Raw genomic sequence first — 13,597 nt, 5'->3', positions numbered from 1 at the left:
AATTGAAAATTTGCACATTTAAATTAATCTCAGCAGAGACATAGTAAAAGGTTTGTAATATAGACTCAAGCAGGAAAAAAAAAGCCTTGATAGTAATGCCCTACATAGATGCTTTACCTTGCGAACATCAACATATTTTAAAGTCTTTTCTGCTACCAAATAATAATATATAAACAACAATTAGGCCTTATTAGTTATGCTAGTTTGAAGATTTGCATAATTGCCATAGTAAAGTTAGCTTGGATTGGCTTGCTGTTAACATTCCTAGATATCCTGGAACATTACGTTATAAGGTAGTATGCATTCATTTTCCACACCTAAGCCCTCTTTGCCACCCTCCCCTTTTCTGCCTTTTTTTGGTCAGCTCGACTCTGCTCAACCTTCCTCTCTCTGCTTAGATATCACCTCCCTCTAGAAAACTTCTCTGACCTCCCACTCCCTACTAAGCCCAGTTCCTTGGATGTGTTCTCCTGTAGCCTCTGAAGTTCCCCCATCACAGCACTGCTTTTATTACTGGCTCTAGAGATGCTAAGTTTGTCAATGTAGAGCTCATGTTTAATTCACCATTACATTCACAGTACCTAGTATACGATGAATATTTGTTGAAGAGAGGTAGGAAGGGAGGAAGGAATAAATGAACTCAAAAAAGATGGGGCTGGGATCTCTTGTGATAAACAAGGAGGTACCTCAACTGCTTCATTCTTATTAAAGGTAAGGACTTCAGATTGATAAATTGTTATGTTGGCTTTTTTTCTGCACTTCACATTCACATCTTCCTTTCTCTCTATATTAGTAGGACAGCAGACTGCATACAGATCTGAAAATAAATTAGAAGAAGTAAAGGCAGTATTTGGACATCATCATTAGATATAACAAACATATTAGAAATTCATATTGAAATCTTAGAGATTTAACAAGACCTACTCATTCAGGGAGACAATACCCACGAAAGAAGTAGACACTCCTGAAAGCATCCTTACTTAATTGGAAAATAACTTCTCTCGTTGTAATGTGTGAGTGTTTATGTTAGAGGCAGAGACTAATTTCTAAGCAATGAGTTTCTTCCTAAACCAGCTAGACATCCTTAGAGAAAACATTAAAATCAGGATATTTCACTAGATAATTTCTGTTAATCTGATACAGCTTCACTTTTACCTAACTTATTGCAGTTAATTTTTTTTTTTTTGAGACAGAATCTTGCTCTGTTGCCCAGGCTGGAGTGCAGTCGTGTGATCTCGGCTCACTGCAGCCTCCGCCTCCCGGGTTCAAGCAATTCTCCTGCCTCAGCCTCCTGAGTAGCTGGGACTACAGGTGTGCACTGCCACACCCTGCTAATATTTTGTATTTTTAGTAGAGACGGGGTTTCACCATGTTGGCCAGGACAGTCTTGACCTCCTAACCTCATGATCCACCTGTCTCAGCCTCCCAAAGTGCTGAGATTACAGGCATGAGCCACCGCAACCAGCATGCAGTTAATTTTTATAACAATATTTACATGAAATGGTTCGTAATCAATACAGGCAATGCAATTTCTAATAAGCACTAAGCAATTGAATTTTTGATCTTTATAAAATTGTAAGAGTGTATTAAAAGTTACATTATTTTTCCCAAGGTTAAAGATACTTAGATTAAGATATTTTGACTATTCACATAATCAGAAAGAAACATACTTCTCGGTTTTGTGGCCATTACATATAGATGTATGCTGCAGTTAGTTAAGCAAATATGCCAAATAAGCATTTATATTTATTACTCATATAGGAGGTTTTGTTCTTTGGGAAATTACGACAGTCCGTAAGTAGGGAGAGGTAACTATTTTGGCAGTCATTTAAAATGATTGCATTCCCAGCAGTCAATGAAATTACAACATATATTTATTTTCAAAAATATATTTTGTTACTTTTAATGTGTTACTTTATTTAGCAATATCACAGATTGATTCACTTTTCAGTTACCATATTCAGGATATTAGTGTATCAATGATGCCATAGAAAAGTCACTACTTTCCCCTACTTTCACCAATCGACTATTGATTCTAATCATTATTACGCCAGAGACTGTCTAGTATTGCAAACCACTCAGAAGATGATGGCAGGAAAAGCTAAAATTTATTGAGGTCTTAGAGGGAGCTGAGAGCCTGTAATGCACTATGCCCTTGGTCCTCACAACAACCATTCAGAAGAGGAAAGATCATAAAGTCGGTCTCAATCTTGGCTGCATTTAAGAATTCCATGGGGAGGCTGGTCATGGTGGCTCACACCTGTAATCCCAGCACTTTGGGAGGCCAAGGCGGGCGGATCACAAGGTCATGATATCGAGACCATCCTGGCTAACATGGTGAAACCCCGTCTCTCCTAAAAATACAAAAAATTAACTGGACGTGGTGGCGGGCACCTGTAGTCCCAGCTGCTCAGGAGGCTGAGGCAGGAGAATGGCATGAACCCAGGAGGCGGAGCTTGCAGTGAGCTGGGATCGCGCCACTGCAACTCCAGCCTGGGCATCAGAGAGAGACTCCGTCTCAAAAAAATAAATAAATAAAATAAAAAATAAATAATAAATTAAAAAAAAGAATTTCCTGGGGAAATTTGCTTTTAAACTACTGAAATCCAGAGCCCATTATGATTATTTGGATTTAATTGGTAGGGAACAAGTGGATGTTAGTATTTTTTAAAGCTCCAGAGATAAGAAAAATATCCAACTAGGACTGAGAATGACTGGTGTAGGACTCTGGGTCAAAAGCGAACCCTGATACAGTCCTCCTCAGATTTGCATTTGGGAATCACCTGGGGATCTTAGTAAAATGCAACATCTGATTCAGCAAGTGGGGTCAGGCCCAGGAGGCTGAGTTTCCGGCAAGCACACAGATGAGACAGAGGCAGTTGGTTCATTTTCCATGGCAAGGATGCGCAATCACTTTTTGGTGTGTATGGTCTTTCTCAGCCCTGTTACCCGCCAACCGTGTTTTCTTTGTTTTCTTGGGCACTGTTCTCACTCTTCTCATGTCCTGATCTCCTTTCAGGTAAAATGAGATTATGAACACACCTATCTGACAGGGTTGCGGGTTACATATAATCATCCACCCAAGGTCTTTTGTAGAGTGCTTATCACATAGTGCCTGTTCACATGTTCTCGCTTATGTCTCCATGGTCCTTTCTTGAAAAAGTAACTTTAAAATCAAATGTTGATTCCAAGCCCATCCTATTCCACAAGCCCTCTCTTCACCCATTCTTCAAGGTGGCCCTCGTGTTAAATATCTCCATTTCTTCTGTAAAGTGGCTGTCTGCCATATTACAGGCCGTTCAACTTGAGTAGAAGGTAAGAGTTCCCAGAGAAATACAGGAAGTGTGAAAGGTAGGAGCCACGTTGGTATTTGGTGCGTAAAGGTGAGTGACTGGCTTTTTAAGCCTCTCCTGTGAAGCACAGCTACGCTTCTGTTTGCGGGAGCCACCCTCACTTGGCGTTGTCATCAGTCATTGGGAGGCTTTCTAAGTGCCTATCTTTCTTTTGCTGACAGGAAAGAAAAATTCAATTCTTCTGCAAAAGTTCCAGAAGGATCTGAACACTGGTGTTTTCAACAATCAGGAGAACGAAATCCTCAAGCAGATTGTGAAACATGACAGGGAGATGGTGCAGGCAATCGCTCCCATCAATTATCCTCAAATGACGACCCTGAATTCCACATCGTCTACTACGACTCCGACCTCCCGCATGAGGACACAGTCTCCACCGGTGTACACAGCGACCAGCCTGTCTCACAGCAACCTGCACTCCCCCAGTCCCAGCACACAGACCCCCCAGCCATCAGCCATCCTCTCGCCCTGCTCCTACACCACCGCGGTCTGCAGCCCTCCTGTACAGAGCCCTCTGGCCGCTCGAACTTTCCACTACGCCTCCCCCACCGCCTCCCAGCTGTCACTCATGCAACAGCAGCCGCAGCAGCAGGTGCAGCAGTCCCAGCCGCCGCAGACTCAGCCACAGCAGCCGTCCCCGCAGCCACAGACACCTGGCAGCTCCACGCCGAAAAACGAAGTGCACAAGAGCACGCAGGCGCTTCACAACACCAACCTGACCCGGGAAGTCAGGCCCCTCTCCGCCTCGCAGCCCTCGCTGCCGCATGAGGTGTCCACTTTGATTTCCAGACCCCATCCCACTGTGGCCGAGTCCCTGGCCTCCATCCCTCAACCCGTGACGGCGGTCCCCGGAACGGGCCTTCAGGCAGGGGGCAGGAGCACTGTCCCGCAGCGCGTCACCCTCTTCCGACAGATGTCGTCGGGAGCCATCCCCCCCAACCGAGGAGTCCCTCCAGCACCCCCTCCACCAGCAGCTGCTCTTCCGAGAGAATCTTCCTCAGTCTTAAACACAGACCCAGACGCAGAAAAGCCACGATTTGCTTCAAATTTATGATCCCTGCTGATTGTCAAAGCAGAAAGAAATACTCTCATAAACTGAGACTATACTCAGATCTTATTTTATTCTATCTCCTGATAGATCCCTCTAGCCTACTATGAAGAGATATTTTAGACAGCTCTGGCCTACACGTGAAATGTAAAAATATATATACATATACTATAAAATATATATCTAAATTCCCAACAGAGGGTCAAAAGACCTGTTTAGCATTCAGTGTTATATGTCTTCCTTTCTTTAAATCATTAAAGGATTTAAAATGTCCTTGTAAGATTATTTATTTCTAACCTACTTTTACTTAAGTCCTTTGATATGTATATTTCTCTATTTTATGAAGAGTTCTTGGATTCAATGGAAACAAAACTGATTTTAAAAAGGCAACTCAAATGAGCTAGCAAATAGCACCAATCAAATCTTTCTTTCATTAGCTGTGTCTCTGCATCTAAATTGTTAATCATTAATGATGGAGAATTAAATAACAAATCCCATTTTATAGATCTAAATTGTATTTTGGTGCTTTCAATTTTGAATTAGGTTAAAGAATGCACTACTTGCTTGGCCACCGTAGGAGACTAGCATTGCCACTGTTAAGAATATCACTAACCTCAAACATGTTCATTGATCTTTCAGAAAGCTGAGGGAAAATTAATATTTGTCTTCATGTGTTATCGGACTTTTACCAAGACTCGATCAATGTTAGTTGTAAATAACTTTTTCAACCCAAATAAAAATAGCTATTCTGTGTTGTATGAAGGTAAAAGTCATTGTTTAAGAATTTAGTTTTATTGCTTCACTTCAAAACTTAGAGTTTTAAATTTTACAAAACCTGATTGTGAGAATTATTCAATTGTAATGCAATGGCTTGAAACCTACAATATTATTTTAACCTGCAATGTTTTATGCAAAATTGTATGCTCGAATCTACAAATTGCTTGTATTACACCAAAAATCATTACTTTTCTTTCTTCTTGCCATAATCAAGCATCTGAATATAGTCCCTGCATGCTTCTGGGGAAAAAAAAAATAGGTTCAAATCAGTCATTGTAGAGAAAGGCTTACAGTGTTTCTCGTTTCTAGAAAAGCATAACAATTCATTAATTGCCTATCTTATAATTCCTATAAGGCTGACTTGGATCTCTGACTTAAGTCTAGAAGTGAGGTTTTCACTTTTATTTAATATTATTGCTATTATTATTTAAATAATTATTTGTAAACCACAGCTTGATTTGGAGTTAACTGTTGTCTGTGTCTTCACTGTAGCTGGTAATTTACTATGGTGTTAATTTAAAGAAATAAATTCAATACAGCATCACGTCTGTCTGGGAACACACATTTTGCTCTATGTATATTGTAACTAAATGGTTAGTAAACTTTAAGGCATGTGGTGACTAACGTAGCCCTTAGATAGGAGGTTTGTCATTTTTAATGTGTTGAAAATAGTCCAGACATGGTGACAGAAAGCAGGGGTAAAGTTGAATGTCTATGAGCGTTGTTTGTCTGTTTTCTTAACTCTTTACATGATCTGTGAGCACCTGCTTCTTCTCAAAGAACTCCCTTAGTAATCATTTGTGCCTAATGCATCCCACACATGTGGAGTATGACTGGAACACAATTGAAAGATTCCTAATAACTGGCTTTGGTAAATAACCCAAGTTAAAAGCATGACCTAAAGTGGAGGTCTTCAGTATCTCTGGCACTGGCAATACATTTAAGAACATACAGAGATCACACATTATGTGGGACAGGGCCTGCAGATAGACCCGAGGACAGAAAACAAAAACAAAAGCAAAAACTCTAAAGTGGATCCTTGCTGCCTGTTATGCCTTTTGTGGATATAATACCTACAATACCAAAATGAGTTGTTATGTTTAATTTCAAACAAATCCCAACTTGTGTGGAAGTAATTAACAATGCTAGTCGATGTAATGTAATCATCAATATGCTGCTGACATATGATGGCATGTCAGGAATACTGCTGTAAGAAAGGGATTGTTCAGTCTACCTAGAACCTATGGGAAAGCTGCAAGACCATTTACATATCAGTACTAAACTCCTTTATTTTATTAAAATATGAGAATTAACTTCAATTTATTAAGATTATGTATTGGTCCTTTAAATTATTAAAGGTTTACATTTGATAGGATTAATGGATTTGGTAGTGAAATATTTTTATATATATAAATTTTTGGTTTTTTATTTTGAGCACTATTGGGAAACATAAGCAAAATTGAAATGCATGGTCTTTCAGTGCAACCATACAACTTTTATTCACTTTGTAATAGAATGGACAAAAAAACTAAGGTTTATATGTTAAACTTATAAAATGGTACAGGGTAAATTATATACATATATGTATGAATGTATATATACTTAGATTAAGAAAAAAGTGACTCACATTCCTGTAATATAAAGGTCCATTGCTAGCTGAAAAGTGACCTCTTTTCTCTGTACATAGTGAAGCCCGTATGTATGGAGTTTTAATCTGTACAGAAAGAAATGTATTATTGATTGGTCTTTCTGCTGCTGGAAAGATAATAGAATAGCTGATTCTTACAACAACTGTATGATCAGGGATGAGTTAGAGTATTTCTTTTGTCTTTGCTCAAAGCCATACATATATAAATATATATAAAGATTATTAATAAATTCAACAAAAAATAAACTACAATCATGAATATTTTATTTTATCAATATATGCTAATCAAATGTTTTATTTTATTAATGAGTACAGCTTTGCCTCTATTTTTACATCATAAAATTTCCAAGAGCTTATACTTGATAATCACATAAAATCAATTGTATTCTATAATTTTGGAATGAGAGGACTTTAAATAGAACATGGATTTTTTCAACCACTTCTTTGTTTTACCTTTTCCATATAGTAAAATATGAGCTTATTTTCTTTTTTGCTCTGTGCCTTTTTAGAATGTGGTTGTTCTCCAACTTCAAAACACAGCCATTTTATGTAATTATTGGATATACGGATGAGAAATAATTTTCCTGTAATAATGGTAAATAATTGTCCTGTGATATATTTATACAAACCTATTTTGTTATAATAGTTCTATGACATACTTATTTTGTTGTAATAGTTTTATAACATACCTATTTTGTTATAATAGGGCCTTGGGCTCTATTATAACAAAACAGGTTTTTCTAAATATATTCATATTTATAGCCTTAAACAAAATAGGTTTGTATAGTAGGCCCAAGGCCCTATTATAACAAAATAGGTTTGTATAAATATATTCGTATTTATAGCCTTGGGCCCTGCAAAGGTATTTGGATAGTGATAGAACCTCCCCATACAAGTGGGTTTTAAATGATACCTAAAAGCCTGAGATAGAGTTTGTCATAATGAGAATAAGTAGTGAAGCATTCCTGAAAACAAGGAGGATAAATAGTAGCCATGGCAATACATTCTATTCACCAAAAAATTAGCTTGTCTCCAGGTCTGGATGACCTCTTCAGAAGTGAACGATTCCCTGATGAATGCTGTTCCACTTTAAAGAGATGGTTATTTTGCAATTTACAAACTTAACTGAGCATACTACTTTCAGGACACTACAAAGTACATAGTCAAGTTATTACCGTCATTCCTATAGGACAGTGAATGATTTAAACAATATGACATGTTTAAAATTTTAGATGATTTTTTTCAAATCCTGCATTATGTGTACTTCAGATTATAAGCAATCTCTATTATCTTTCAGGACTATTTAAAATATCTCCATACCTCCTCTTTCAGCTTAGGTTTTTATATTTGGTAATTTTACTATGTCACTTTGCTTCTATGGCCCTCACTTGCACCGTTTATAATGTTAAGCTGTTTGAATGAGATATCTCTCTATCGTTATCTTTTTAGAACATGTGCCATAAAACCCATGTGGTTATTTTGTTCATATGCACTACAACTAGCAAACTTTTATTATATGTTCACCTACTTTAAAAAGTACTCATATGGTACCATGAGAAAGAAACATGGGCCTTATAGAATCGAATGCAGAGCTATTTTGAGTCCTGAAAAGAATGGCCAAAAATTTAAGGAACTGTGATTGCTGCATGCACCAAATTGTAGCACATACAAATAAATAAAATACAGTTCTATAACTGTATTCAATATGGTTATTTTCAAGGAAAAATAGGATAGAAATTTTCTTTGAAAGATTTGCTGTTGTACTTAGGGAAGTATACCTGCTATTACCCCTCAAAAACAATGACTTTCTTAAGCAATTTCAATTTTTTTCCTTTTTAACAACCTTGCACTTGCACAACCCTGCCTCTCTTGCCTTACCCTAATGCTGACCCTGCTTCCAATTCAGGCTTTGACAGGGACAAATGGAGATTTTAAGATTTTTTAATGAGAGAAGCCTTGCTGACATTCCCCCCGTCCCACCTTGAAAAATATTTAAAGATGATCTTAAAAGAACCTACAGATAATGCTCTGAATTTTTTTCCAAGGTCCTTGATGTGGAGTGAGTAATACATTAAATGCTGGGGAAATAATTATCATTTAGTGAAAAATTAAACATGCTTTTCTAAAGTGTGGATGTTTAACAGAGCACAGCTGATTGGGAACACTGGCAGTTCAATGCAGCTGGAGTGTCTCACAGGGTGAAGAGGAACCCAGATCAAGTGGGAAATAGGGATTTCAAAAACCTTCCGAAAGGCTTTTAACATCAGGGCAAAGGTTTTACAGTGTTGTACTTTATATTCTTAATTTAAGCTTATCAACGGGGAGGATTCACATTGAAATGTCTGTTTTGCTAATGTAAAAGGAATAAAATAATTTATGACGGAGCAAAAACTGGGGGCTATTTACAACCCCACCCTGCCTTGTGAGGATGCTGGGTCCTAAGGAAGGTCCTAGGTTTGCTAAATAGAGTAATGGGAATAGGAAACTGAAAGTTTACTTGCTTTGTGTAAGATAAGGAATATATTGTGGCAGGGAAGGGGTACAAGAAGATAAGAGCTAGAACCTGTGAGAAGGGAAAGAAGTGACAAAATAATTTTGGCTAAAATAAAGCAAGTTCTCAGGCCAGGCGTGGTGGCTCATGCCTGTAATCCCAGCACTTTGGGAGGCCAAAGTGGGAGGAATGCTTGAGGCCAGGAATTGGAGACCAACCAGAGCAGTATGTCAAGACCTGGTCTCTACAAAAAAAAAAAAAATTTTTAATTGACCAGTATATACTTATATACCTGCAGTGTTTAGAAAGCCTGACTACAGGTGGTGTACTCCTGTAGTCCTGGTTACTCAGCAAGTTAAGGCAGGAGGATCACTTGAACTCAGGAGGTCAAGGCTGCAGTGATCCCTGTTCGTTCCACTGCACTCCAGCTTGTGGGACAGAGCAAAACCCTTTCTCAAGAAAAACCGAAACAAACAAAAAAGTGGAGCCAGTTCTTTAATTTCTATTGGAGAAATCACACACACTACAAAGACGGGCAAAGGTGAACATTCTTTGGAGCTATTTTATTTCTAATGTAACATGAATGGTCATTTACTCCCAAAGGGAAACATCTTTTTTTTTTTTTTTTTTTTTTTAAGATGGAGTCTGGCTCTGTCACCCAGGTGGGAGTGCAATGGCAGGATCTTGGCCCACTGCAACCTCAGCCTCCCAGGTTTAAGCAATTCTCCTGCATCAGCCTCCTGAGTAGCTGGGATTACAGGTGCCTGCCACCACGGCTGGCTAAATTTTTGTAATTTTTAGTAGAGACAGGGTTTCACCATGTTGGCCAGGCCGGTCTCAAACCCCTAACCTCAAGTGATCCGCCCGCCTCACCCTCCCGAAGTGCTGGGATTACAGACCTGAGCCACTGCACCCGGCCCTTCTATGTTTTTTCTATGTAGTTGTTTCAATAATACCATATGAGCAGAGAATACTATTTATTCAATTGAAGAAATCCGAATAAATGAGTAAATATAATAATTCTTCAAAAGAGAAGGACCATTTTATGTTTCCAATAGATTATATAATTGAATGCAAGTAGCGTAGTTATTCAGACTTTTTTTTTTGAAATAATGGAATTTTGCAAAAAACAGGTTGTAATTTTGCCCGACTGACCATCGTTTTCTACAGAGAATATTCAGATGTGTAGAGGCAGATATGTTCTTGAAAGGTTTTTATTTCCTGTTAAAGTCGTGAGGAAAACTCCCGAGAAAGGAAAGATTTACTTTTGAAGGAAGAAAGAACATAACCCAAAGAAATTCGAAAGATTCAAAAAGAGTTTTCCAAATGTATTCTCATTTCTTTCTCATATTTGTTCAAGGCCTTAGTTTCCAAGTATTTAAAATTAAATCTTGTTTGCCTAACTTTTCTAACATCTATTACCAAACTATTACAATTCTGTTTAAAATGTGCAGTTCTAAATGTACTTGGGTGCCTCACTATGGAAAGTGTGGTGCATGGAACTGCAGTGTCAGTATCACCCAGAAGTTTGTAACAAGTGCAGAGTCCTTGGCCTTACCCTGTACCTACAGAAGTCCGCTTTTGGGCAAGATCCCCAGATGATTCATATGTGTATTCATATTGAAAAGACTGGAACTAATAAGTCCTAGAGGAGGTAAATTTTAAGGGCTTTTTAAGGGAACTTCCAAGTGTGAAGACATTTCTGGAGATGACAAGTCAACATAGCATGGGATCTTGGCTAGAAAAGGAAAGCGAGAGAACATTAAATAAACACAAGCAGCGACAAACCACCTATGTCATAATTTTATCCTGGACCATTCAAAGTTTACTCTTGGTTATGCTGTCTAACCCAGCCTGCCTCCTGGCTCTTGCTAGTTAGAAACAGGGACGAGAAAACTAGTATGTGTTAGGTATTATAATTTCCTTTTGTCACATAAATTTTGGTGCCATAGCTAGCAATGTTTCTCAATACCACATCAGTACAATATGTCCATTGCCTTCTGTAACATTTTTAATGCTATCAATAATACATTGACATTGTAAAAATAAATGAATGTGGTCAATATTTTGCAAAGAGTTTCTCTTCATCAGCTATATTTATATACCTGCAGTGTTTAGAAAACCTGACTACAAAAACTGGCTCTACTGCTTATGTCTTGCTCTACTTGCTTATTCTACCCATGGTAGAATTATACAGTCATATTGTGTCCAGAGTTGGTTCCTTCCGGTGGGTTCATGGTCTCACTGACTTCAAGAATTGAGCCACGGACCTTTGCAGCGTTACAGCTCTTAAAGATGGCACAGACCCAAACAGTGAGGAGCAGTAAGAGTGAAAGAACAAAGCTTCCACAGTTGGAAGGAAACTGGATCGAGTTGCCTCTGCCGGCTTGGGGTAGCCAGGTTTTATTCTCTTATTTGTCCCCGCCCATGTTCCATTTTTGTCCTATCAGAGTGCTCTTTTTCAATCCTCCCTGCGATTGGCTACTTTTAGACTCCTGCTGATTGGTGTATTTTACAGAGCACTGATTGGTGCATTTTACAGAGCGCAGGTTGGTGCATTTTACAATCCTCTTGATAACAACAGAGCACTGATTGGTGTGTTTTACATTCCTAGCTACAGAGTGCTAATTGGTGCATTTTACAAACCTCTTGCTAGCTACAGAATGCCGATTGGTGCGTTTTACAATCCTAGCTACAGAGTGCTGATTGGTGCATTTTACAAACCTCTTGCTAGCTACAGAATGCTGATTGGTGCGTTTTACAATCCTCTTGTAAGACAGAAAAGTTCTCCAAGTCCCCACTCGACCCAGGAAGTCCAGCTGGCTTCACCTCTCAATATTACATCTGCTTTCATGACCGGAAAATGGAGATTGGAATAGTTTCTCCTTTACAGGGTGGTTATGAAGATTAAATGAGATAAATTTTACAAAAAGTTTTTTCCAGTTCTTGGCCCCCATTAAACATTCTAAGAGCAATGAGCAGAATTTTCTAAGTCACACTGGGCTACCTGGGCAATAACTTAGGTGGGACTGACCTCTCACACCTTCCCAGTGGAAGGGACTGTGCATGCAATTCCAACTTTACTGAAGAAGCAGGCTTCCACCCACTGACATTCCTCCTAGCCCATGATATCCAGGTGTTTGGCAGCTAATATTTCTAGATGACTTCTGTGAACAGCTGACACCCTATATCCAGTTTTCTTGGTGCCAATTAATCTGATTACTGATGAGGCTGGTTTTTTCTCTCTGTCCTGTAAATGGTAAAATATCAGGAAGCCGGTATCCTCAACTAGCACCTCAGCCCCAGTAAGCTTTTCCACGAAAAGAGAGGGTTGTATCATGAGCCTACTTCTTAACATACATCACATGACAGTAAAATTTGTCCTGAAGCCTAGTTCGAGAGAAGTTTAGGTCCAAGTAGGACATAATATATGACATGCTGGATGTCATGCATGTTATACTATAGCATCTATGACATGCTATATGAAACATTTTTATAATCACATCTTTTGAACAATTAGAATCTGCAATGGAGTGCAATAGTCATCTTGTCGTTTGTAAACTTGATAATGATAAAGTATAAACACATGCGCACATACACACACACACACACAAACACGCATGCATTTGGTTACACACAGAGAGCCTTGTCTTTTATATAGCTTATTTAGGTAGCGACAGGTTTCTGAAAGGTGTCACATGCAAGTGCTTTCCTTTTTGTTTGAGGTACAGATCCCATCAAAGAGCCAAATACCTCTACAATGCCCTGAGAGAGATGGCAGCTGTGTAATTGTTCTTTAGCTGTCTTTCTAAGTGTAGTCCAACTCCTCTGGCATGCAGCAATCATCCTGCCCCTAGGAATTTGACCTTTCTGCACCGCACTTTAAATTCAGCCTCATTGCTAGACAGCAAGAAGATAAGGAGGTGATGCAAGATTTTTTTTTTTTTAGAACTTATGCTTTAAAATCTCCTACTACAATTACAGGAACACAAAATCTTTCTGGGCTACTAGGCTCCACGGGAGATCATCTGGACTCAGTTCGTAAAGCTCACAGCAGGATCTGAGATCTAAACTTCTAAACTATTATTTCATTATTTGTATTTTTTTAAAGGTAGGTGAAAAAAAACTCCCACCTCATGTCAGAGTACTTTAATGTTCCTGTGATGAACATTGTTGTTAAAAAATCTGTAGACAAGTGAAAAAAGTACAAGACTGAAATAATCAAAGAACTGTGAAGTTTGAAAATTGAAGCTTCCAGCAGTTTCAGATCAGCTGCATCCAAT

General features: G+C 38.6%; 1 protein-coding gene across 1 annotated transcript in view; it reads left to right on the top strand.

Annotated features, from left to right (window-relative positions):
* Positions 1-11,377, top strand: part of HCN1 (hyperpolarization activated cyclic nucleotide gated potassium channel 1) — a 407,076-nt gene extending 395,699 nt beyond the window's left edge. The window contains exon 8 of the mRNA XM_030814040.1: positions 3,515-11,377. Within this exon, the coding sequence (XP_030669900.1) occupies positions 3,515-4,404 (890 nt within the window). The 3' untranslated portion in view covers positions 4,405-11,377. The remainder of the gene's footprint in view (positions 1-3,514) is intronic.
* The last annotated feature ends 2,220 nt before the right edge of the window (positions 11,378-13,597 follow it).

The sequence above is a fragment of the Nomascus leucogenys genome, chromosome 6 (assembly GCF_006542625.1).
Source record: "Nomascus leucogenys isolate Asia chromosome 6, Asia_NLE_v1, whole genome shotgun sequence".
Classification (NCBI taxonomy): Eukaryota; Metazoa; Chordata; class Mammalia; order Primates; family Hylobatidae; genus Nomascus; species Nomascus leucogenys.
The sequence above is the reverse complement of the archived record's forward strand: the minus strand, read 5'-3'. Positions and strand labels throughout refer to the sequence as shown.